General features: G+C 33.4%; 1 protein-coding gene and 1 non-coding gene across 4 annotated transcripts in view; both read left to right on the forward strand.

Moving 5' to 3' along the window:
* The first annotated feature begins 246 nt into the window (after nt 1–246).
* LOC129742931 (lipase 3-like) overlaps nt 247–27980 on the forward strand; it is a 41650-nt gene continuing 13916 nt past the window's right edge. The window contains exons 1-2 of one of the 3 annotated variants that reach the window (XM_055734883.1): nt 247–307; nt 16723–17352. In XM_055734883.1, the coding sequence (XP_055590858.1) occupies nt 16939–17352 (414 nt within the window). In that variant the 5' untranslated portion in view covers nt 247–307; nt 16723–16938. Of the gene's footprint in view, nt 697–16722; nt 17353–27980 lie in introns of all 3 variants that reach the window. The other 2 variants (XM_055734870.1, XM_055734877.1) reach the window with 2 other exon arrangements.
* LOC129740739 (U4 spliceosomal RNA) lies at nt 25302–25442 on the forward strand. The gene has a single exon (XR_008736360.1). It is a non-coding gene; the product is annotated as a U4 spliceosomal RNA (small nuclear RNA).

The following is a 27980-nucleotide window of genomic DNA, read 5'->3' on the forward strand; positions in this document are numbered from 1 at the left end:
TATAACTCAACATTAAAAAAAAAAAGTTAAATATTTTGTTCAGTGTAAATGTTGCACTTCTTTAAAAAGGACTCCTCCGATTTAAAACGTATCGGAGAAAGCGAGAGAACATCAATGAAAGGATGCGATTTTACTTTGATTTCATTCTCTTGGTGCGCTTTTTACTCCGGCCGGGCAAAGGAAGGAAGGGGAAAAAGTAAAGCTCTTTCATGCAACTTTCGCCGGGTTGAATTCAGTCTTCTTCCATCCAGAACCGTAGACGGTTGGTTCGGTCGTCGATTCCTGCGCGCTGTACGTCGTCGTCTCCGTAAGTAGCTCCCGTTGGGTTGGAAGAAAGTGCCGTCGTAAGCTAACGGCGTGTGTTTGTACGTTTCTTCCTCCCTGTAGTGGCTGTCTGATTTTTTATTATTATTTACGGTTCTTCGCGTCTACGGAATGTTTTGAATGATTCGACTTGTAACGTGCTCGATTCATTCAACAAATAAACAATACGGCCCCGAACGAGCTGGCAAGCAAGGCGGCAATCATTGAGGGGAGTGAGGAAAATGTGTCGGTGATTCAAGTTATTTGATCAGGAAGAAATAACCGAATAAAAGCGCGCCAAATTGGGCCACCCGAAATTTTGCTTCCGGCTTAAGGATATCTTACGGATGCAGTTGCAATCCGAAGGCTGAAATGCGGTTGCAGCAACTGTGAGTGAGTGACAGGTTGATAGTGACCTTGCATGTGGATGTGGGTGGCTGGTGGGTGTAATTGGTGCAATGTGTTTTGGACTTCTGTGTACATCTATTAGGAAAACTTGATTTGTTGTGGATTGTGGGGGAGTGAATCGTGATCCTTGCACAGTAGAAAAGGACATAATTATGGGTGTTTAGGATACATTGAATTTCGTTTTTATTTACTGGTTTAATTATGTGTATGTCCACAGGTAATTGAGTCTTAAATACATAGTAGGGATTCAAAACATTGTGAACTACTCACGCTATGAAAATCTTAATAAATCACTGAATTGAGATTCGTAAGAATCGTTATATCACGACAAGAAAATTTTTATATAAAACTACGCGTCATATTTTAAATATTTCAGCAACATTTATCATATTGTTTCAGAGATTTTCAGTTGGTTATCAACATTCTGTAAGAATAGCAAAGAAACAATTATCATTTTTTTTTATTTTTCAAGCGAGTTGAGAGGACAGCTTGTCATTGGAAGGCGAGTCGAGAGGACAGCCTAAAAGTTTTGAAAACAATTATGCGAGTTGGGGGAACAGCATAAAATTTAAAAGCGGTTAAGAAGACAGCCTGAGTTATTGATGAGAAACTAAGCGAGTCGAGAAGACAGCTTGAAATCGAAAAGGGAGTTGAGAGAACAGCCTGAGTAATCAATGAGAAATAAAGCGAGTTGAGAGGACAGTTTGAAATCGAAAGGCGTGTTGAGAGGACAGCCTGAGTTATTGATGAAAACACAAGTGAGTAGAGAGGGCAGCTTGAAATCGAAAGGTGAATTGAGAGGACAGCCTGAGTTGCTGATTAGAATTTCAAGCTTGAAATTTAAAAGCAAGTTGAGAGGATAGCCTTAGTAACTTATCAAATTAGATATCAAACTGATTGAAAGAACAGCTTGAGCTTAGAACAATCTATGAAGCGATGTGGAAGGATAGTTAGAATGAATTGTTTATAATTCAAGTGAGTCAAAGGACAACTTGGAGTTTTAAAGCGTTTTGAGAAGGCAGTTCTTCTTATTATTGTTCAAGTTTGTTGACGGAAAGTTTGAGATAAGAGAATAAAATAAAGCGAGTGTGCGAGATAGGAAATCTTGAACAAACTGTCTTAAAATTTAGGTGCTTCGAGAGCTGTCTTTGAAAAAAGCAAATCGAGTTAAAAGTTTGAAATATTTGAAATGCGTAAACCATTACAACATACTTAGAGAACAACATTAGTTTCTAAAAAATTAATGACCAATGTTGGGGATAGTATGAGATTAGAGTAAATATATAGTGACGAAATTGTAAGAGCTAGTTGGATTCATTGATTTAAATTCCAATCCGAAAGGACAGCTTGAAAGTAAATAAGGCGGTTCAAGAGGGCAGCCTAAGTATTTCACCGATTTAAACCAACCGGGTTAAAAGAACAGCTTGAGAAAAGTAAAGAATTGTAAATTGATTCTCGAAGCACTTTGAGATTATACAACGATTTTGATCAGTGGTTTTCAAACTTTTTTCCTTCACTGCCCCCTTTGGTTAAATTTTTGAGCTCAAAGCCCACCTTAGCGAATTTATGAAAAAAAAAAAACCTTAGAGGAATGCTGATTGGCATCGTGTCAAAACCATAAGCTTTTGAAATTTTATTGTAGTATAATTTGAAACGTTCAATGAAGCACATTTAAAAATTATAATAATTGACTTAGAATACGCCAACGCATAAACATCAATTGTAGCAAGACAAAACTCAAAATTCATTCAAAATCAAATTTCTTTAAAACCCAACACTGAAATTGAAATTTTAAATTATAAATTTTTTCTTTTATTTATTACAGTTATAGATCAGATTTGACTACTGTTTCTATCACGGGATTGAAAATTTCCAACAATTTAGTGAAAATCGAATAACTTTTGATGTTTAATCTTGAAAAATTGCCGAATTTCATTTTTTTATTGATTGAATTAAAGATCAAAAATAAATCAGAATTAAAAATACAAGTTCCTTTGGCTTGTTAGCATTTTTCTTTTTATTCCAAAAATCTATAACCAAATCTGGGACGTCTTTTAACACAGATTCTACACGAAAGATTTTTTCGGATGTAAATTTTTTAGGAAACACATTTTGAAGATTTTCAGCCATTGCCATCTAAAAGTTATGCTTTTTAGTATTTCCCAAAATAAACTTACAAAACCAGATCAATATACGAATCGTATACAAAATCTGTCACAATTAAAAAAAAGCTGTCCAAGATTGTGACTTTCAGAAAAAAAAGCTTGAAAACTCTCTTAGTATACAGATTATTGTCCTTAACCTGTATATAATAACCATTCGTTTGATCGAAATACTTTCTATGAAAGAAATTAAGGTAATTTTATGATAATTCATCAAAAAAAATTTAAAAATCTTATCGTTTTTTGTAAGAAAATTTCTGCTTTATTCTTAGTATCTTCTTAGTGTTTTCTACCACTCATATGCAGTTATTCTTCGAATAATCAACGGTTTTATCAGCTATCAATTTGATCATGATGGTTTTTGAAGGAAACTGTGCAAAATATTTTTTTCTTTTTCTCTTGCATCGTAAATATCTCAAAAACACGTGAATTAAAATTTTTGAAACAAAGGTCGGTTAGTAATTTTCACAGGCAATAAAATGCCGTCTAAATTTTGAATGTCCGATTACAAGTATGTAAATGAGCTATCAGCAAAAGAAAGTGTCCCATTTCTAAAAGAACTACGCTTTTAAAAGTGATGTTCTCTCTTGAACATAAATAACAGTGCCGGCCACGTCCTAGTATTCAATAGGTAGTTAGGAAAAATAGAGAAAGGGATGAAAGACACAAATTTGCGCTTTAGGACCAAGGTCACCTCTGCATCCTAGCAAACAATTTTGTTTGGGAAAGTAGGTTAAAGGATACGATCTAGAAACACTACTGTCAAGTGCATGGATCTCATAATTATAACCTGATCAGTTTATCTCTAGAAGTTTACAAAATAACATTATTGACTACATAGATAACAAAAATACTGTCATGCTTTATCGCACAATATAAGTAATTTTAGTATTGCCATTGAAAATTTTTAATCAATATTTTGTTGTTAGGCCAGCTCTACTTCAAATGTTCAGAAAGCTTAGAGCTGTCTTTATTATTTTTTTTTGCTGTATTACTTAAATTTGTCTCATTTGTTTTGTTGTAACAGAGTTGGAAGAAAAAAATACAAAAATATTTATATCAGTCATTTGTTTTTGTCACCAGTGTTTTGAAAAAAAAAAATACAAAAAAATGTTGACGTATAAATATTCCATAGTTCAAACTTTTATTTAAATGATTTTTTTACGGAGCACGAAATTAATCAAATATGGTTTTGTAAGCGATTAGCCCAAGAAGTCTGTATTGTAGAATTTTGTCCTCGAAAACATTAATGACCGTAAGAACTAAGCCTTAGGACAACTTTGACAAGCTGCCATATCTGGCTCGATTGATATTTTTACATCAAATTTCCACAAAATTTTTCGAAATCCTCATAATTACTGGAAACAAAGATACAGCTATTCCCGTAAAAAAGGAAATTTAGAGTTGCTTCACTAAATTCGCTGTATCTTTGACAATTTTTTTTTGAAAAATATTGAAACTTGGTCCAGGTATGTAAAAATGATTAATCTAGCTAGTACATGGCCTAGTTTCGTCAAAATCGATTAACGCGAAAACAGATAATGGATTGAAAAAGAGGTTCATTATAGCCCAACTGACGATTTCATTCTTTTTTGGATGGAGTTTGTATGGAGAACATCGTAATCAATTTTTTCTTGGTTTTTTCCTTTACAAAATCAAAATTTATCACAAAGAATGATGTAAACTGATAGAAACTTCATTTTTGCTTTGTTTAGAAATAGATTGTTCCAACAGAACTCGTATTTAACATAAGAGCGAAAATATTATTCGCTTTAAATGTGTATTAAATTTGTTTATCAGTGCCTATATTTATCAGGTCATTTATGAAACTGTGTTCTTCTTATTTTGAACTCTGTTGAAACATTTTCTATTTCAAAACAAAGCACGAAGAAAGTTTCTATCAATTTAAAACATTATTTGGGATACACTTTGATATTGAGAAAAAAACAAGAAAACATTGATTAGGATATTTTTTATACAAACATCCGTCCAAAAAAGGAATGAAATCGTCTGTTGGGTGATAATAGACCTCATTTTCTACCCGTTACCATTTTTGATCGCGCTAATCGATTTTAACAAAACTTGTCCAGGTACTAGATTGAACATTTTTACATCTTTGGACCAAGTTTCAAGATTTTTCATTAAAAATTGTCAAAAATACAGCAAATTTAGTGAAGCGAAACTCCAAATTTCCTTTTTTTTTTTCAAGAAAAGTTGTATCTTTGTTTTCAGTAGTTGTAAAGACTTCAAATTTTGTAGAGCGTTAGTTGGATAGTTGAACTTAATTGTGTGAAAATTTGATGAAAAAATATCAACCGAGAGAGAAATGGCAGCGATTTCAATTTTTTTTTGAACGCAACTGTATATGCTACGGTTGCAATGCAACAACAAAAAGTTAACAAGTATGTTCGAACTTAATGAATATTCTGTATGTAAGTTAAAGATTGAGTAAATATCGTAAAATCTCGCTGAGTAAGCGTCCTGTATCTTAGAGAAAATTGGTTGTAAGTGAGGTTCAACTTGATAATGGAAAAATTAAAAACGCTTTTCATTTTCCCTATTCAGGTCATATTGTAAATATTCTTAATTTGTTTATCGATTTTGAATGCCAAATTATTGTTGATTGAACGTGCACTTACCTTCCATGATTCATGTACATTTGTACATACATACATATACGTTCCAGCTTTGACAAATTGCTCGCTAAATCATTCCTACCGTAATTATAGGTTTCAAGTTTCTCTATATGGTCATACGCTTTGTTGCAAAGCATTTGAGTGTCATGTAAAAGTGCCTAATTGGAGTTCGATACAGAAACACTTATGTTTCAAAGTTCATTTTCTTTACGTGGAACCGTTAAAACTTCTACTTTTCTTATTTTTATTGTTGTTTATGAATCAGAATTTATTTCATGTTCAAGTCCTGAGGTTATCTTCGATTGAAATTCTGAGAAATATTCAATCATGGTTCTTATCGTGAAAAGGAGTAAAGTCCGTTTTCAGAACATCAAGAAAAAAAAAGTGGATGCAGCATCAAATGACGCACACGGAAAGTTTTCCCTCCTCCGGGGCAAATTGATAACCATTAAAAATGGCCATTATTATTGATAGTGATGTTGGCTGCTGTAATACTAAGCTATTGTTCGTCAGTGCCGGTGAGGTCGCAGTATAAGTTATAGGACCGGAGCACATCATCCAGGAATGGTACAAAATTGGTATGTCCGGACCAGACCAGACCAGCATCAAATGCGATTCACTAGGTTTCGGTTTCTTGAACATGTTGCTGTTATTGTATACTCGATGTTAGGATGATTCATAATTGTGTCCAGGAATCGCGTTCTTATCAACACGTCGTTAAAGAATGTTAACAATTTTTGTTTCAGAAAATGTTTACAGTTCTTGTGTAAACCATTTGTCAAACAGTTCGTCACGATTGAATTTTAACATTCGTGAAACATTAACCGGCGTTCCTTATCACGTAGCATCAACTACTGCATAAAAGTAGTGGTCATGTTCTATTTTGTTCCAGAAGGGATATGACAACAAAAATAACTCCTACAAAAAATAATGCACAGAACGAATAAAAGATCATGCAAGCTGCACTGCATCATTGGAGAACAACAATCCCGTCTCATGATGGCATCGTCCCGGATTCATCTGTTCCATTCCGTTGTCGTCCCGGAAAAAAAATAATTGATGATTCATTTTGTGGGATTGAAAAGTTGGTTGGTCGGTTAAGTCGAATGGAAGATTTGTCCCCGTTGAATAGGAGAGAATCGTAGCCTCATATTTACGGATGCTGCTTTCGAAATTCTAGATATTCGATTTTACTTTGGGTCCAAATTCAAATCATGGGGTTGAGATCAGCAAAATTGCAATTTTCTGAATATTATTCACTTTGCAGAATTGATCTTTTGAAAAATACTAGAGCATAACCTAAGTAAGTAAGTAAGTAACATAACATTAATAACTAAATAACTGACACAACGAAGAACATGGGCCGTTAACATTCAATCAGCAATAACTTATTAACCTCAGAATCGATTTTTACAAATTATGTCTAGTTGAATTACTGAAATGTTTATTAAATATTAATTTCTGGAACTTGAGTATACTTTAAGTTTAAGAATTTTGAGATACGTACTAAAACGTTGTTGTTGCTGTTGGCACTGCTGGTACCGTTGTTTCTATTACGTTATCTCATGCAGATTATTTTTTTCTCTTGCAATCATGGGTGATCACATCTTTATAGGGTATTCGATTATCACCTATTCGTCTATTGTAAATTGTATTCCATCAATCATTCTGTACTTAATCATTGGCAGTTGAAAAAACAAAATCGAATCATTAGAATCTTTTCTGCTGGATCTAAATTGATGTTATAATTCTAATTGATACATGGTTGTATCGAGTTGAAGTATTCAATATCGACACATTTCACCAGAGAAAATTGTCGAGGAGGAGATGTTTCAATTCTTATCATTGGAAAAATATACTCACAGAATGCTCATTGTGAACACGTTGATGATACTGATTATCTTATTTTGAAACTGCCTGAGTGTCGCTGGAATTAACCAATCTCCAACCTTATATTAATAACGACTCGTCCAAAAGAAACGTGAGCTTTAACACTAGCTTGTAACTTTCGCTTGCATCTATTAAATCGCAATCCTGCTTACACTGAAGGTTACAAACAAACTAGAAACGAGTAGTCTAGGTCTATTGAAAATCAAAAAAGAATGACTATGCTTCTCAATTTAAAAGAATCTATTAAACCTTATAGAACCACACGAATGAACTGATTTTTAACAAAACTCCTAATGACAGTAATGCCGTTCCAACGTTTCTCATTAATGCGTTTGAAACGTTTCTCATTTTCGAATGTATCCAATGTATGTATGTAATGTCTGCTTGCATATAAAAAAAATCTGAAGCGATTTTCGTCCTCTAGAATTGATTTTTTTTGTTGTTGTTTGAGTCATTTCAATCTTAACAAGCATTGGCCTAGATCAGGGGTGAGCAACCTTTTGGACCAACGGGTCTATTTTAATTTGAATTCTTGTCAGCAGGCCGCACTAAAAATAACATTTTTTTAATAATTAGCAGTCACGTCATATTTTATAATTACAAATTTTTGGCGAAAACAAATCTGAAAAAGGAAGGATGAAACGAATTCACGTGTATAAAAACAGAAATTAAACACGACTTTTTGAATAACTGTTACTGAAAAGGTACATCACGTACTCCTAACATTAAACATCACTGAATCTTTGTCACTTTTAAATTCTCTAAATTTTTAATAATACTGCTTGGCGAACATTTGTTCTTTCAATATTCCTTAAAAAAACCATCACCTCCATTTAAAATCTTCTGGAGCTTACCGCAGAAATAACTAAGAATGTGAAGAAGATATATTCAAAGAAATCACAGTCTTCTAAGCGTTGGACGTTGAATCGCCAAATGACTTTTTGTGATTTTTTTTCCACAATTAAAACATGTCCTCAAAGCCTGGATTTTTTTTCTACAAACGGTAAAAGCCCCGTTTTTTAAATTGAAGTTCTGCATTGGATCATAGCATGAGATGTTGAGCAAGATTGTCGAAATCACAAAAAAATGTTCAATTTCACATATCTTCAAAACTACATTCTTGATCCTACAATTCAAGATTTCTTAAATTTTTAACCTTACTTAGATATCATTGGGATAGGATTTCAAAAGCCATATTCTGTGGTAATATGGAATGCGAATTGAAAGTAAAATAAATCAGTTTATCAATGAGTGCTATAAATTTTCTATCAAATTTCTGAATAAGCAGATATAAATTTTTTATCAAGAACAATTTTTGACGGTAACTTTGATGCTGAATGATTGAAGTCGATAAAAAATCTAAAATCGTTCACCCAGGCTTTATTATTAAACTTTCGTAACTTTCGTCAATAAAATAAATAAAATAATAAATATTTCACAAGGTTTTGGATTTAATATTTTCGCCAGTATTTGAATGCTAAGAGAACAAGCCTTTTAGCCGAATAATAGAATAATTTTTAAAAAATTCACTGCTGAGCATATTTTTTAACATACAACTTTATTTTTGCTTGAAACGAAATTGATGACTTCACTAACGTACTTCGAAATTTCTTTGATCATGTGAAGCTTCCGATTTTTGGCTGCTCTTCCGATTCACTTTAATAGATTTTGCTTCTCAATGTCGTAGGAGTTAAATATGTAGGAAAAATGTATCCTGATTATAAAAAGCTCCAATATTACGTTATGCCAATGTACAAAACTGCATTTATGCCTTGAACAGAACATAACAAATGCTTAAAATGCCAGAAAAAAGGTTAAGGCATAAAAGTTTGGAAAAAAGCCTCGCGGGCCGCACAAAAGGGTCTCGCGGGACACATGCGGCCCGCGGGCCGCGGGTTGCTCACCTCTGGCCTAGATTGTTTTTTTTTGAAAATTTGGTGTACAATTTTCAACTTGCCTCTTATAGCAAACTAGCTGACCCGCTGTGCTTTGCTACACCTTCTAAAATTGATGGAAATTTTACAAAAGAGATTAATTTTTGTTTTCTTGAATATTCTTTACAGCTTCAAAACCTATCCTAAAATTTGTTTTCGAATCATTATTTTGTATCTTAAATTATTCACTAACTGACCAGGTGTGCTTTACAACACCTTCTAATAATCAATAAATTGTGTGAAAATAATCTCGTTATAAATAAATGTTCGATATTTTTACAATGAGAGTGTTCTTATTAAATTATTTTCGGAATAAAAAGAAGATTAGATTCTATAAAATGATTTTTTTAAATTGATCTGAAATTGTTTTTAAATCATTGTTTTGAATCTGATATTCAGAACTTGTTTTTATTTGCCTTTCTCCCCTGCAATGTGGGCACCACGTAACATTTTTTGTAACTAAATAACATCCCAAGCAACCAAAAGTCACATTTGTACTTGAATAAAGGCATTGAAAGTTACATATTGGCTGACAAAGAGAATCAACTGCCCAATTCCCTTGAGTGAACTTTATTTACTCATTAATGCTTAGCTTAGCTTAGCTTGATTGACTACCCATATCCACCTTAAATCATTGAACTCAAAATGCTTCATTTACAGATTTTTTTTTATTAAAATCGATTCTAGAAGAACTGCGTATGTTTTACATTTGATTTCAAACTATACATTTTGAATTCCATGATCGCTGGCGTGGCTAAGCAGAACAAGTTCCACATCGTCAATGGTTGCTACTCCGTGATTAATCGAGGCCATCAATTTTGCACAAAGTCCAAAAGAATGGTGCTTGGGATTAGCAGCCATTCTCATTGTACAAAACTGATGCTCTCCCTTTTTTATATGATGCATATGATTAATAACGGCGTCCACGTCCTAGTAGTCTTTGGGGAAAAGGGAAGGATTGTTAGTAAGATACTCTTTAAGTTCAACTAGCAACCTCTCGCTCCTGCATCACTAATCACTAATCACTAATCGTACTTCCACAGCCAGAACTTATGTCTGAGTCCCAAAGAACAATAAAGGTGTTTATTATTCTTCTTTTCTTTGTTCATGTTTTTAATCATTTTAATATAAAAACATTAAAATGATCAAAACCATAAAATGGTTGGGCCTACCATGGAGCAGAGAACGCAGAGACATCTGGAACACCGGAACAGGAAGAAACGTGGACCACCAGTACCATACGTTTCGAAGGGGCAGTATCGTTGGAAGCATGCTAAGAAAAATGCTCCTTGATGAGGAAAACCACACGTTATGTAAAGTAATATCACTATTCAGTAGGACCATTCTTCAACGGCTGGAAATGATCTATTTTGTACACAGAAATCACAAAACCTTAGAAAAGTGGCATTTTTCAAAAGGTGATGTTATAAATGGAAAGATTTTAAAATTCTAAAATTTATTATGATTCGTTAATTGTTTTGGATTTCAATGTACAATCATTTCTGGTCATCGACCAAGGATAAAGCGCCTTTACTCGCTCTTGAAAATAAAAAGAGAATCAGAAAATATTAAATGAACAAAAAACCCTTTGAGGTCTCTTTAGATCTCGAAAGGTTTTTTCTAAAAAAATATCGTTATAATTCGAAGCTTTCAATCGGTTCAGTTGTGTCCAAATAGACAACATTCTGATAATTGCTGAGCCGAGAAAAAAAAAAATCTAGAGAGTTCAGAGTGTAAACACCCTGACTCCATTCCATATTTTAACGAAATGTTTGTAAAATAAACAATATGGAACAAACTCACCAAATAAAAAACAAACATCTATCATCTGGTAGTTGATGGTGATGTCTTCTCTCCGATCTGCTCCCGAAAATTTCACCTAAGCGGAACGTGGTTCAAAATATCAATCCTTCCGCCAAGAGACACATTTGACGATCACACTCAACGATGAAAGCTTCATTCGAAAATTATTTTACAGTTGTAAACTAAACCATTTCACCAAATTTCAGCGACGAAAGCACAGTGGATATAAACCTATATAAAAGACGACCAACACTTCCGGTCATCTTGAAACTCTTTAAATTCAAGTATTCTTAAACTCACTTTTCCCTTACTCTTCTTATAGAACACAAAACCTGAACATATTTAATCTCATTTCATCAGCATAGGACCACTTGCATTATGCTTTTTACATTTATAAATTTGGTTAGTAGGCTTTGTCATAAACAAAAGCAAACATGAGGGAACAAGACGAAAATGTCATTTCGGAATTTAACTTGTTTTTTTTCCTTTTTTCTAACCGGGACTATCCGAATGGGCATTCTATTTGAAACACAAACGGTTATTCACATTTTAACTCTGCACACAAATCAATTTTTAGATCATTGATATCCCTCAAACGGAACTAGACTTATTTGATTTTCAGCTAGAAGATCGCGGCGACAAGAAAATTCATTCACACGCGCACACCACAAACTGTTTTCCAACAAAGGATTAATAGCTTTTTTATGAATCATTATCAAACATATTTATGAAAGCTTATTAAAACCCATTCCGTTGTCTTCGATTTTCTCACTTTTATATTTTCACCTGTTGAACACATTTTTCTATAATAAACGGATGGTTTTTATATTTCACGATCCACACAGCACAACAAAAACCCAAAAATTGATTTAGAGAGTTTCTTCAAAATTTATTGTTAGTGATTTGGATGCATTTTTATCTATTGTAATACGTATCGACCGAAACAAAAGTCTAAAAACATATGAAATTATTAAATTTTTAATTCGCGTAAAAACAAACAAGAAAAACGCGACGTTGAAAAAATACGTCCATTCCCGAGCACGGCTTGCTGTGTCTCCCCTAGCAACCTCTCGCTCCTGCATACTCCAAAAAATATTTTTTGAAATAGTCAGAACCAAAGACCAGCTAGTATCACCAACTATGGAAACCGTCTATACGTCTGCGAATCCACATTCAAGAATCCAAGGAAGGAGTTGTGTTAGTTTGTGAAAGGTAGAGATCAGGATCCATTTTGGTAAATGGTGCGATCATGATTTTCCTACACCTCTTATGCTCCTAGACATTTCCTAAGGAAACTCCTAGAAATATGAGGCATATGATAAAATGTCAAATAAAAATGGATCGAGTAAAATTTAGAAGGCAAATCAGTATCATTTAATTTTTTTTTTAAATAAAAATAAATCAAATTTCTTCCTTGATAAACTAGCTCTTGTTCCTAACCTTGATCCCTGGTGAAACAAAGAGTTTGCAATAGTGCTTAAAAGGTTGAAAACGGAATGCAACTTAAAATAAAAATGAATTATGTTATAATATTTAATCACAAATTTTTCTAAATTTTTTTCTATGATTTTTGCCTTTTTGAAAACTCTTTGAATCTTTGCCATCCTTTGCCTCACATCACATTTCAAAAATCTTTAGAGTTTTAATGATTAAAGATCACAAAGTAATGTTTTCACGAAACAATACTTTTAAATACATTTTGTATGAACTTTATTTACTCATTACTGAACTTGAAAGTTGCAAAAGTGATTAATATGTACGTTGTATGTGAATTATTTTTAGGCATGGTCTTGTGATAGCGTGTTCGATTCTCCCCACAATGGTCAGGGTACGATCCCCAAGGCGGGCAAGTTTTTGTTCAATAAGTAATTTGGTAATTGAGTGATCATTCTGATGCGATATATGTAGGAAATGTAGGAAAAAAGCAACTGAGCAATTTGTCGAGTTTGGAATTCGGTGCGTGACATCATGGCGGCACCATGTACATAACATAGTAAATAATCAAAAGAAGGTGATATGAACCGATGCCAAGGGTGTAGATAGAGAGAGATTTTTTGCTCATTTAACGATTTTTTTTAAGGCCGCTAGAAGCTGATCATTCAGATTTGTTATGGAACTTGTAAGTATCAATAAGAACTTAAATATTGAGCATCATAGAACGTACTTTATATCAATGATGGGGCTGAGGAGGCGTTTCTGTACCTGTTTTGAGGGACTTTTGGTTGCTCGGGATACATTTCATATATGGCGCAATTTGTTTGATAAGTGTTCGAGCTATACATACTTCCTTCTTCTCGTTACCCCTCTGAAAGGAGGAGAGGTCTTGAATCTTTAAAAAACCTCTCAGGGTTTTATGAAGGAGACCCCCACCCTCTTCTTATCTCCCCAGTGGAAGAACAGATGGGCCTCAAACATCGTAAACGCTTGACTCGTAGCCTTATATCTTCCTATATGAAATTTGGATTCATTGGTTCATGATTGGTTATCGAATAATGCATTAAATTGTATGGAAGGCTCCTCCCCACTTTGTATCTCTCAATCGAAGAGGATGGAGTTCCAAATTACCATAGAAACATTTCGCGTTCCCAAATAACTACCCATATCAAATTTGGTTCAATTTGCTTGATCAGTTCTCGAATTTTACAAAAAAAAACATGTATGGGAGGTCCCTCTTCCTTATCCATATCTACAATGGAAGGAGGGAGAAGTCTCACAGCATCTTTAAAATATTTGTCCTACCCATGCATGCCAAATTTGGTTCCGTTTGCTTCATTAGTTCTCGAATTGTGCGAAAAATTGTATGGGAGACCCCTCCCCGCTTCCTATTTCCTCATTAGAAGGAAGGAGGAGTACCAAACCATTTAAGGAACATTTCTCGTAACCAAATACACTCCCATACCGAATTTGGTTCCATTTGCATGATCGGTTCTCGAGTTACTCGAACATGTTTCTTTTGTTTAATAGGCCCCCTCACCCCTTCCATAAATTGGGGAAATATCATAGGAACCTTTACAGGCCCTCCAAGACCCCTCTTGCCAAGTTTCACGCAAATCGGTTTGGTAGTTTCCGAGTCTATAGAGAACAGACAGACAGAATTCATTTTTCTATAGATATATACAGAAGATAGACAGATAAGCATAATGGATCGATGGATTAAGCTATTTACAGAGAGATGTCACCACCAGCGTGTAGAGCTTTCAAACCTCATGTCAAAGAAAACAACTCGCGTAACATTTCATATGGGCGAAACCAGCAGTTGGCTCCAATCTAGTGAAACGTATTTGAGATTTCCGAATATCTTAGCAAAACCTATTAAAAATCAAACACCATTTGTTCAAAAACTTATGCTAACCCAAGCAATCAAAAGTCCCATAAAACATGTACAAAAATGCTTACTCAGCACCATCATTGATATGAAGTACGTTCTATGCAGCTAAATGTTTAAGTTCTTACTTCTTATAGATACTTTCAAGTTCCAAAACAAATCTTAATGATCTTCTATTCAGTTTCCAGCGGCCTTTTAATTCAGCTTCTAAAAAATCGTAAAATGAGCAAAAAATCCCTCTCTATCTCAACTGCACCCTTGGTATCGGTTCATATCACTTTCTATTGATAATTTACTCTGTTCAGTACATGGTGCCATTGCTCAATTGCTTCTACATTTCCTTCATTTCCTACATATGAATCAAAATGGTCACTCAAGTACCAAATTACTTATTGAAAAAAAACTTGCCCGGCTTGGAAATCAAACCCCGACCCTCGTGGTGAGAATCGAACTCGCTACCACAAAACCACGCCTATATGTTTTTCTAACTGAAACTTAAACTCGAAATGATGATTTGATTTTAAAAGCACCTTAATGCACTTTTTGTGACTTTGTAAATCCCGTTTTTAGCACTTTTGTGCCTTTTATGCAACTTAAGTTCCGTACAACGTACATATAAATTCTTTTGCAACTTTCACGTTCATTAATGTGTACATTTATGTAGTTCACTTATGAGAATTGGGCTAAATAAGTCACATACAACGTACATATTAATCACTTTTGGAAGTTTCATGTTCATTAATGGGTACATAAATTCACTCAAGAGAATTAAGCAGTTGATTCTCTTTGTCAGCCAATAAATAACTTTCAAAGCCTTCATTCAAGTAAATATGTGACTTTTGGTTGCTTAGGTAATATTCAATTGTTGTTCGTTGGTCATCAAAAATCCCTTAACTGATCGGTAGTTTTTTTTTATCGATTTTGCAAACACGTTATTCTTTGGTTCCTACTCGAAAAACTAGTAATATGCCGTTTTATCGCGAGGTGATGTAGAGTAAAAAAAGATCTTTTGTGTTTATTTTATAAATTTATTGATTTGGAATTTAATTGATGATTTGTAATTTAATGAGTGTTTCTCCACGATTTATCATTTTATGTTTATTTATGCAATTGCCATAGGAAATATGGCGTTTATATAATTTCTCGAAATTTTGTGTAATAAATTATGGAAAGGGGCAAAAAATTACGCGAAAAAAGTTTATCATGATTCACCGTAACACTAGTCAAACGTGTCTCCCAATTAATCCCTTTCATCTCAACTCCAACCAAAATTATTTTACTAGGATGCAGAGGTAACCTCGGTCTTAAGGCACAAAATAGATCTTTCATCCCTTTCTCTATTTTTTCTAACCATTTTTTGACTACTAGGAAGTAGCCGGCGCCATTATTGATGTTCAAGAGAGAGCATCAGTTTTGTACACTGAGAATGAGCTTCTAGTCGGTTCTTGGGACTAGCCTTTGTACAAAATTGATGGCCTCGGTCAATCACCCGCAACCATTGGCGATGTGGAACTTGTTCTACTGAGCCACGCCAGCGATCGTGGAACTCGAAGTGAAATAATTAATGTTATATTTTCTATAACCATGTATTTCGGGTTTACGGTTGAAGGGGGATGTGAGTAGAATCAAGCTAAGCTAAGCTAAAAACAAAGTTTGTTTGAAACCTTTTCTTAGTAGAGTTAAAATCGCATGTTTTTGTAAATTTAAAAGTAACAGGTCAAACCAATAATTCCTGTGAATACGTCAATTTTATGTGCCACTAACCTTGAAACTTGTGATCTAAAAGCGGTATGATTTTCTGTGGACATTAAGTTTTTAGAAGCCGTTGAAGTTAAAAAGTCTTGCGTGATGCTCCAGTTGTCGGTATTATTTATCCGGGCTTCCAAATAGTGGATTGACCCACATGTAGTTAAACCATTGAATATGACCCACGTGACGAAATATTGTCTTTGAATTTAAAATACGCGCGAAGCTTAAACTGGGAAGGTAACTCGCTCAGCACCTTCATCTGTTTGCCGAAATGTAGGAAGATTCCCGTTACTGGAGACCAGACAAAAACGCAGATCATAAACCATACCGTTTCACCGCCGATTTGTTTATTTTCTTGTATTCCATACACGTTTGATTCAGTGTGACAAATGAACACGATCCTCGTTTGTTTTCCTAGGACTCCTAGTAAAACGTCCGTTGCGAACGAACTGATGTTGCAAGCTTTACAAAGTGTAAACTAATTATGCGTAATCTCATTTTCCTTCTCACAGGTATAAATAATACCTTCAGGAAAGTTGAATACAATTAACCTTGCACAAAAATCACCGGAAAGTGGGGAACAGAAAGACAAACCTAAAATTAAAAAAAAAAACCTTCAGTGTGTGTATCTGTGAACCGACAAGAAGAAAGTGAATAGCAAATTAACCGAAAACAAACCGGTCCCCGGGGCACAGCTGGAAGCAAGCAGGAGGAACACATCAGTTGCCATGACCTTGGTCAAAGCCAGAAGACTACGGGGCGGTACCGGTGCTGGCCTACTTCTGTCCACTCTTTTGGTGCTCTTCGTTCACATTCTGGCAGGTGGTCGCTGTCCGGAAGTGGCTGCAGCATCCGACAGCATCTTTGATAATATTATCAACCATCTGGTGGCGACGGCAGCCACGGCTCAGAACTATCTGGATCTGGCCAGCAGCAGCAATACCGAATCCGGGGCTGCCGGAGTGGCCGGACATATTCCGCCAACCGAGGCGGAAGTGACGGCATCGTTCCTGGGTATCAATCCGACCGCGTCGACGGCCAGCGCTAGCAGCAGTGAGTCGTCGCCCTTCTGGAATCCATTCACCTGGTTGCGATCCCGGGCCGCCTCGATCCCGTACAATCCGGACACGGACCTGACGACGGTGAGTACGAATCATGAAATGGTTTACCTATTTAAATCTCGCAATCGAATACATACTTAGTCATAATGACGAATTAAAAGATGCCGCCCGATTAAATCTAATCTTAATTATATTGAAAACACAATCCGAATTCTATCCGGGAAGAATTTGTTTAAAATATTATGATCATTAATTGTGCCAGTGCTGTTGCGCTTATGATCAGAACCCGGTTGATCGGCTATAACAGATAAGAAAATGGCTTCTACAATTTTCTATGAAAAACAAACAGTCAAATGAATCACTTTGTATATTGTTGATAGGTCGTTGAGTACTGTCATAAGGGTGCGACTATTGATCACGAGTCATCAGAAATGAACAAAATACAAATTAAAATTTCTCCTACAGATTTTTGCGTAACGATTTTTCAAGATTCATTAGTGATTGGAGAGGGAGGAAATTGGGAATTTTTGTTTTGTTGCGAAATGACTAAAAAACGCATTAAACTGACCGGATGTTAATAAAGCATCTTCAGCTTCATTTTTCGAGGATACTGATCAAAACTTTTTGAAATTAATTAATTTTTATTGAGAGATACTAAGGAATAGATTTGGAGCATTATCAGTTAAACGTCGTGTGCCTCAAGGAAGTAACTTGGGACCCCTTAATTTCATCTCTGTTTCTGAACGAGTTAAACTGCGAATTGGTTTTTTGAAAATTGCAGCTTTATTCCATTACCTCGGAAAATAACGAATGTAGTACACAAGCATTGCCTTAAAAAAAGCTTCGTTTTTACCAAAAATAACTCGGTAGAGGATCTTGGATTCGAGATATAACGAGATGTGTGGTCAGTAGGGTTTGTATCGAATTCGATGCCCCTTATGTTACGGTTTCAGTTTATGTTGTACTAGCTACACATTCACGCCGCCATCGTTTGAAAACCGTACTACAACGTTCACGTTAATAGATTTGGAAAAGTCCAGAAGAGATTTTCTTAAATACTGGGAAACCTTGGATGGCAAGTCAAAATGCAGGATTATCAAGCCCTGTACATCAAACTGAGTAATTTATTTTATTTCTCCGGTTTACAAACCATCGTTTTTGGTATTTTTAATGAGAACCAATTTTTGGAACAGAGAAAGGTCAAGATCTGGAACAGGAAGCCAAGATTGAGTGCATCTTAGTTAGTAGTTTCAAGGCATTTACTGCCACTCCAAGCTGGATTGTCCCATGTGAAAAAACGTAGTAAGTTGATTAATCTATAATGTAATCTGCCAAAAAAGTTACATTACAGATAAGCTGAAAGTTGTACCCATACAATTCATTGTTGTGTGACTCTTTTTGCATAGAATCTGGACGAGTATGGATACAAGTTTCAAGGCAAAACTGTCACAAGGCTATGGTTTTTCTTCCAATGAAATCTCGCATTTTATCTGTTATTTTTTTAACAAATGAATGAGCCAAACTATTTTTCGAAGACTCAGTTTCTTGTCATTACTTATAATGTATAGTTCAGAACTTGTGATGGTTACAATTTATAGAGATTCCAGTAAAAAGAATGAAAATTGCTCAATCCGGTTCTCGTTGAATAGGTTAGATTGAGGATAATTCTGATATGCCAGCAGCTGTTTTGGACTGTTAAAACATATAGACATGAAAAAAACACAACTTAGTTGAAGGAATAAAGGGTTGGCGATAAAATCACTAATAAGTAAACTCGCTGAAATTTTTTGAAAAGTTTTGAGAGAGACTATTCTCTAAATTGAATCTGCAGTTTCATCAGATCTTAAGCTTAGTGTATTTCGAAATAGGACATTTTCTTTTCATTATATTCCTCCTATTCTTGTGATCGGACATGAAAAATTTAGGCAGCGTGAGGCAGAGTACTATACTGTCTATTTTTCAGATATTCAAAATTTATGTATTTCCGGGAAGATTACACTTTCTTTCAAAATCCTTCATTATCCTTCATTTGGAATGTCAAAAACCGTTGCTTTTACCCTAAAATACAGTATGAAGATACTGTCAAGAATGTTAGTTTAAAGTTTGCATTTGCCGGTTATTTTGTAAAAAATACCACGGTTGTCAAGAATCTCCTTGTGTGGTGAGAAAGCCAGATATTTTCGTGACAAAAACTCTTGTTTTTGCGGATTTCTAAAACTTTTATGACAACTGTACTTTGTATAGTCTGCTCTTTATGGTCGAAACTAACCTATTTTACTTTCACTTGATTCTAGAAGATTTTGGCGTCTTGAATTTAGATTATTTGTCAGATTTTGTTTATCACCACTAGTTTTGGTGATGTGGAGTATGGAAATTTTAAAATTGATTGGTTTTTGATAACATCCATCTTTAAAAAAAAATAGCTTAACTGGTAAACAATCAAATATTTGTGGAAACAAAAAACATATCTTGAATTTTCTTTCAATCAAGGATTCAGATCTAGCCTAGATATTCTAGTTTCAGAAATTCAATGTATTAAAAAATGAAATTCTTCAATTTTTAGAAATTTGAGTAGATAACATTGCTACTATTTCTGAAATCGTTGAAGAAAGTCCGTGGGAATTTGATATCAAAGATATGATTTAATCACACAATGTTCAAGATTGTTTGACAATTTTACTAATGATTTTAAAAGTAGCTATCAAAAATTCCTTTTGGATTAAATCTTCTTTGAAATTTCTATAAAATTTAGCAGAATTGGAAAAAAATAAAATATAGAAAAGTTCTATATCCAGTCAAAATTTCCTACGGTCTTCTGGAAAGTGGATAATTTATGTAAGTAGTTTTTCAAAAGTTATCAGTTAAAACTCATGATTTTTATAACACATACAAGATTATAATTTAAAGTAGGTTCGAGATAAAACAAAGATTTGATTTATTTTTTTTATTGTTTCGAGTTTAAATTTGAAACAAATGTTATGTTATTAAAATTGATGCTTTATAACATTTATTTCTTTAAAAACTAGGAGAATTTGCGATTAACAATGCTCCTTTAACTCGATTTTTACATTTCATTTAAATTTTGGAGGACATCCCGAATAGGATTTCACCACTGATCACACTAACATGACACTCAGAACAAAAATTCGACAATTTTGTGGCTATTTTTTTGGTCAAATTTAGCAGGTTCGTAATACCGACGGTAGGTGGCGAATCTGCAAAATTTGCAAAAAAAAATGCCCTATAGGAAAATTGTACCTGTCTAGCCCGATTTTATCGTAGAAATTGTCTGTATTTTTTTTAAAGTTGGGTGGCGTTTTCTAACTGGGATAGCATTTCTTCAAATCGATCGATGCGCACTCTGGAATCGACATTGCATACTGTTGGAAAAATTATACAACAAACGAAATCGAGTGTCCAGTCAGCAATTTCACCGTGAAAACACAATGAATTCCATTTTCACAGACCACAAATAGTTTACATGGTTTAATCAATATTTTTATGGTCTACGATACCGTGAATGCATATTGCAATTCAAAGTTTTCGACCATACATTTCAAGTTTAACAATGCAAAAAATTATTTTTTTTATTGTTTATTTTCAATTATTCTTCTAAGTGTGACATCAAGACAACAGCGATGAAAAACACCAACACAAACACATATAGGATCCTAAACACAATTTTTGTCGGAAACAAATTCTTCTTAAAAAAACACACCCTATTTTGACTTTGCTTTGCATAAACTATATCATTTTATAAACAAAAAAATCAAGTTTCAAATTAAGATTTAGATTTCAAGAGTTAAGAATCAGTCTGAATTCTGTTTCAAATTCATTTCAAGAATTCACAATCATTTTTGAGGGCCAATTACGAGATATCTCATACTTCGCTTTCCGCTTTATATTCTTTAAAAAAACTTAAAGGTTTTAAGTTGGTCATGAAATCAATGCTAAAAATTCTAAACTTGTATATTTTTTTGAATATTTGAAGCATATTCAAGATCAGAATGCAAAAACCATAAGCTGATTTGAAGCTCAATTCATAATATTGATAATGTTGTCATGTTTTGCTTTTATATTTAGAATTTTCAGTTGGGATGGCTTCTGGTACTAAATTCCCTAAACTAATTTTTTTTATATTTTTTTTAATTATCATTTTAAATTCAACAAACAATTTATAAGATTTTTATACCAATGGTTGATATAGCAAAAGTTATCAAAGAATTAAAAAAAAGCTTAAGTTGCATTGAAAAAAAACAGCGTTCTTTAATATTGATAAAAATTTGCCATTTATAACAAAAATAATATAAATTGCATAATGGGCTTGTGATATAGCTCAGTTGGCAAGTCTGTTGTCTCCTGAGCCGATGTCTGCGAGTTCGAGCCCAAGAGTAAACATCGAACACAGTTGTACCGGATAAGTTTTTCAATAACGATCCGCCAACTGCAACGTTGATAAAGTCGCGAATGCCATAAAGATGGTAAAACGACTATAATCGAAACAAAAAAAAATAAATAAATTGCATAAAGTACTCAGAAACGGCAGAAATACTAGATATTTCGTTAAAATTAAAAACAAATACAAACAAAAGACTAAAAATTACAAAAAAAAACTTTAAAAAAATGATGAAAAATGACTTTTTTACAAATATGACAAAAACATCCAACAGACAAAACAATAAAAATAGTGCTAAAAGAGCAAGGAATATTTAAATAAGGTAGTGTCGAGAGCCATATTGGATTTTTTTTTGTGACGTCACAAAAACGATTGTATCGAAAATTTATGTGAGGATGGAGGGAATTTCAAAGAAAAACACGTTTTAAAACGAAATCGAATTCCAATTTCATTTCTATTTTGTTGTAGGGCCTCTCTTTGACTATGTAATGGAGTTTTTTGGTCATTTGAAGATTGCATTATGGTTTTTGCTTAATTTATTAATGAATGCAATGTCGCCTTGAAGCTAAAACGTACAAAAATGAAGAAAATATCAACTTCAAAAAGGTCTAGCTGGTAGATATTGAGTGCTCAACTGATTGTTATGATTTTAATCCAACCAGTTTACCATATACAATTCCTATGTAGAACAATTAACATTAATTCATGATTGTTAACTCAGTTTACTAAAATGCCAATAAAAGATTCTGTTTTTGTATAAAAAATTGTTTTTTGATCACTTTATTGTAATGAGGAGCTTAAAATGCACTGACTTGAACATTTTCATGGTAGACTTGAAACTAATTTTCAAGTTTTGCAAATTTCAGTGGTGAAAATCCACCATTTTTTAGAACTTCGATAATCTATTTTATAAAAAAAATTTTTGAAAATGAAACTTTTTTTGTACTCATCTTGAAGAGCAAGAATCCTTCTACAATAGCATGTTTTCAAAGTGGAAAATTTCCTGCAAATTCTTCGAATTATCATCGAAAAAGAAAATTTTCTTAGTAAATTAACAAATTTTTCGTGATTGTGGCGTCTCAGTCTGTACCATTACTAGAGCAGGCCTGCCTTGGCACTACCTTCTTTAAATATTCCTTGCTAAAATAGTGTCTCAAACATGATAAAAAAACAAAAAATTACAAAAAAATGTCAAAAATTGACGAAAAATGACGTTAATGACAATAACTATGTACAAACATAGTTCATTTTAGTAACAAGTTAAAAAAAAAGTTGAGTAAAAAACCGTTTAATTTTGGCCACACAAAGTGTTCGGACGTTTTGCCTAAACCGAACGGGGTATTTACTAGCAATAATTTTCCTTTTCCCTTTTTTGATTTACATAAAACAATAAACTTTTTAACTACTCAAAGTTCGATTAAATTCATTGTAAAATTGCCAACGAATACAACTACACTATTACATTCTCCTATAACAGAAGATTTTTTTAATGATTTATTTAAAACGCCTAAAACACATTGTAAATATAAATCAACATCAACATTGATCAGTCTCTATTTTGACGGTTTTAACGAGTTTTCTTGATCATAAAGGATACAAAACACCTTCATAATGTTTACAAATGCTAGTTTATCAATAGCTAAGGCAGTTCGAAAAAAACTCAAATGATATAAAATTAATAATGAAACTCACAACACAATTGAACACAACACTTTCGGTGACTCAAAGATACTAAATTTATAACTTTTGGTCCAGTGAATTCTGAGATATACAATGCTGAATTTCAGTGTTTCTAGGTTTAGATTTCTTCGCGGTCCAAAAAAAAAACAACAACATCGTGATCCTTAATGTGTTCAGGCCGAACAGCAATTAAAATCGAAAGATGGACAATGATGCTGCATAGTTTTAGGGGCTAAATTTTTAAACATTACTTCTAAAATTTTAACTACGATAAACAATGAAATTTTGCCTTCATTCAATTCCCTAGGCCCTCGCATTATTCCCCTTTATTTTTTTTTCCTACAAATTTTACCATTTGGTAGGGTTTCTAGCCTTTTGTCCTAAGCTGGCTTACTCTTAGAAAATGTCCCTATTTTTTTAACATCCAAAATTTACTTCAAAATACAAAAAAAAAACTACACTTAAACTGTACATTCACTGAGGAAAAAAATTGAACCTTCACATAAATCAATCTGCTGCTTCTAAACGCTTTGGTATCAACAGGAAGGGTGTTTGTTTGCGAGCCTTCGAAAAAATATATATTGCAAGATTTTGAAATTACATTTTTACTTACATTTGAAATTTTCAAAAACAAACCAAGTTGTTCCCATTTGAAACTCAACTTAAAGGTTTTTAAACGTAAAAAAAAGTTTTGAAATATTTAAACTTTAGACTTAATTATTGATGATTATGAGGAAAAATTTCATGTTGATCAAAGTAACCCCGGCGATCAATTTTACCCCGTTTTACGGTACCTAGCTTTCCCCCCGGGGTGAGAAATTTTGACCTATGGGCCTATGGGCCTGAGGGCTCTGTGATTTTATCACAAGCTGCCGCATTTTTTCATTTAGGTCCACAACGGTGAAATTGAAAAGACAATTCTAGTGAAAAATTAAGTTTGGACCTCATTAACAATCAAATTTCGCTGTAGTAACACCTAATCTCGATCCTTCATGATGCATTTTTGAGTCATGCGGCTTCAAAACAGAATTTTCAATTTCCTCGATTCCCAAGAAACCCCAACACCCCTCCCTCCCCTTGCGCTTAGGTGATTTTTAAAGGTAAAAAAATCGAAAGCTTGATTGTTTTGAGGCTCGATTGTGCAGAAATTTAGCACAGATCAGTTATTTTGGGCCAACCAACAGAATCGGAATCCTGAATATGAATTAATAAATTACTTCGCTCTACGGAAAATTTAATGCCCTGTGAATGAGCTTTATATCCAGCAACATTTCTCAACAATCAGGTTCTAGTTTCAGGATTTTATATTCAAATTGAAGTTGTTGATAGTCGAATAAAAAAGGGGTAAGTGAAGTCCGTTAAAGGATAATCAAATAAAAAAATTGAGTTCTTTTAAAAAGGTATCTGTCAAATATAGAAAAGGAAGGCAAAATCCAAACAATGATAGGTTTCTCAATGTAAATAATTACCACAGTTTTTGTTAATGTCGACATAATCTAATTGCTTTTTCGATGGCAGTTTTGAATCGAGGGTCAGTAACGGTTGAATTTTAACTCCTGTAAGATTCATAGGGATGAATACATTCTGTTATCAATATTTCAGGAGGACAAATTCTAGTAAGATTTTTGCAAATTTTCATTGTCTAGGACAGGACATTCATTTCGCGGCCATCGAAAATTCCTATCGGAACGTTTTCACAGTAAATTTCGCCAGGTATGCAGATGGTAGTCCTTTCTTCGTTCATCTAGCAGGGGTTGGTAAATCTGGCTGGACCTCGGCCGGCTGCTACCTACCTGGGTTCATCGGATCAAAGCAAACCGACCGTTGCAAAAAACCGGCTCCCTTTTGTATTCGTCGTCTTTCGGTTTAGGTTTAGGGATCCCTGCACACACATCAATCGCTAGCACAGTAGAGCTGCCAAACGTAGGGCTCGGCATCCAGCCCCGGTATCGTTAGCTTTGCGCAGTGGCGATATCGTAACCAATGAAGTTCTACTGAGGTGCGATTATTGCTAGTTGAAAACTATAACCAATACCCCGCCTTGAGGACGTGAAATACCGTCCGCTATGGCAATTTTTGGGTACCCCGAAAGGGGTCATAAACATAACAAAGAGTCAAACTAAAAATGTATAGGCTAATTATAGATGACTACACAAATAACACACGACGTATTAGTTAAAAGTGTAACTGTGTAGTTAAAAGTTCTTACGTTGGCACAAACCACTAAAATGAGTAATTATAGATGGACACTTACTGTGAAAGGACCCGTAGGGACGCTGTCCACTTGCCTAATCAAGACAAAATAGTGTATTCGAATCTGTTGAACACCCTGTATGTAAACTTCAAATCGGTGCTTTAATTTCCCGAGTCACTTTCAATAGTTTTACAATCTCCTTGCTACCGTACGATTGAATTAAAGTTTTCAAACGAAGGACACTTTTCTATATTGACGGGACCAGGAGGGTTAGGAAGAGGAATTCGCGGAAATTTATTACCGTAATTTGCCCGACATGATAGCATGTTTATCGTCCCAATAAAGCCCTAGGCTGCCTGGCCCGTTGACGCTTTTCCTGTTTTTCTTCTGTGTTTATGTTTACTTATGCATTTCCCTGCGCGCTCCTTTTTTTTTATCGAATTTGTTGGACAACTTTAAGTCAGACAACGACCAACCACAGGACACTTTTCCGTGCCAACAGAAAATTATCATCAACCATCCGACGGCCCTGGCTTGTGACCACCGGCCATTGAGCTGGAGATAGCTCTATTCCGAATGGAACTTTGCTTTGAGCTGCTCTGAATATTAAGATTAGGTACTAAAAATTTCCTAAGATTTGATGTGCTGAACAATATCGGTTAAAACACGTTCAATTTTCATTTTTTTCGAGTCATCTTCGCATAAAGTGGATCAGCTCTAAGGATTATCGTCCTGTCCAGTTTTTTTTGCTCCGCCGAGAAAACTTTCCCTTTCACAGTAGATCGCCAATAATGATCCGCCTTCGCTTTCGAAGGGGAAAACGGATGGGACTGTTTCTGTCCTCAGATAGGCCAGCAAAAAAACAACTATTCCACGAAATTATCCTTGCCAGACACCATGACTCCGTCTGGAGTTTTCGTTATCCGTTTTATCTTGGGCGAAGCGATTGTGTTTTTTTATGTAATAAATCAGCGGATCCGGATTTAAACAATTGAATCAAAATGACAAAAAAAAAACAAAAAATGGCAAGAAAGAAAAAATATACAAAAATGACAAAAAAAAGATTACAAAAATTGCAATAATGACAAAAAAAACAAAAAAAAAAACAAAAAAAAAGAAAAATAACAAAAATTACAAAACTTACAAAAATTAAAAAATTGCAAAAAATACAAAAATTACAAAAATTACAAAAATTACAAAAATTACAAAAATTACAAAAATTACAAAAATTACAAAAATTACAAAAATTACAAAAATTACAAAAATTACAAAAATTACAAAAATTACAAAAATTACAAAAATTACAAAAATTACAAAAATTACAAAAATTACAAAAATTACAAAAATTACAAAAATTACAAAAATTACAAAAATTACAAAAATTACAAAAATTACAAAAATTACAAAAATTACAAAAATTACAAAAATTACAAAAATTACAAAAATTACAAAAATTACAAAAATTACAAAAATTTCAAAAATTACAAAAATTACAAAAATTAAAAATTACAAAAATTACAAAAATAACAAAAATTCCAAAATTTGCAAAAATAACAATAATTACAAAAATAACAAAAATGACAAAAAATACAAAAATGACAAAAAATAAAAAAACAACCAAAATGACAAAAATTACAAAAGTTACAAAAAATTACAAAAATAACAAAAAAAAACTAAAATTACAAAAACAACGGAAAGGACAAAACAACGAGAACAACATAAAATGAAAAAAATAACGAAAATGACGAAAACACGAAAATGACAAAAATGACAAAAATGACAAAAATGACAAAAATGACAAAAATGACAAAAATGACAAAAATGTCAAAAATGACAAAAACGAAAAAAATGGCAAAAATCACAAAAATGACAAAAATGACAAAAATGCCAAAAATGGCAAAAAAAACGAAAATGACGAAAATGACAAAAATGACAAAAATGACAAAAATGACAAAAATGACAAAAATGACAAAAATGACAAAAATGACAAAAATGACGAAAATGACAAAAATGACAAAAATGACAAAAATGACAAAAATGACAAAAAAGACAAAAAAGACAAAAAATGACAAAAATGACAAAAATGACAAAAATGACAAAAATGACAAAAACGAAAAAAATGGCAAAAATCACAAAAATGACAAAAATGACAAAAATGGCAAAAATGGCAAAAAAAAACGAAAATGACGAAAATGACAAAAATGACAAAAATGACAAAAATGACAAAAATGACAAAAATGACAAAAATGACAAAAATGACAAAAATGACAAAAATGACAAAAATGACAAAAATGACAAAAATGACAAAAATGACAAAAATGACAAAAATGACAAAAATGACAAAAATGACAAAAATGACAAAAATGACAAAAATGACAAAAATGACAAAAATGACCAAAAATGACAAAAATGACAAAAATGACAAAAATGACAAAAATG

Source organism: Uranotaenia lowii, chromosome 1, assembly GCF_029784155.1.
Source record: "Uranotaenia lowii strain MFRU-FL chromosome 1, ASM2978415v1, whole genome shotgun sequence".
NCBI classification, from domain to species: domain Eukaryota; kingdom Metazoa; phylum Arthropoda; class Insecta; order Diptera; family Culicidae; genus Uranotaenia; species Uranotaenia lowii.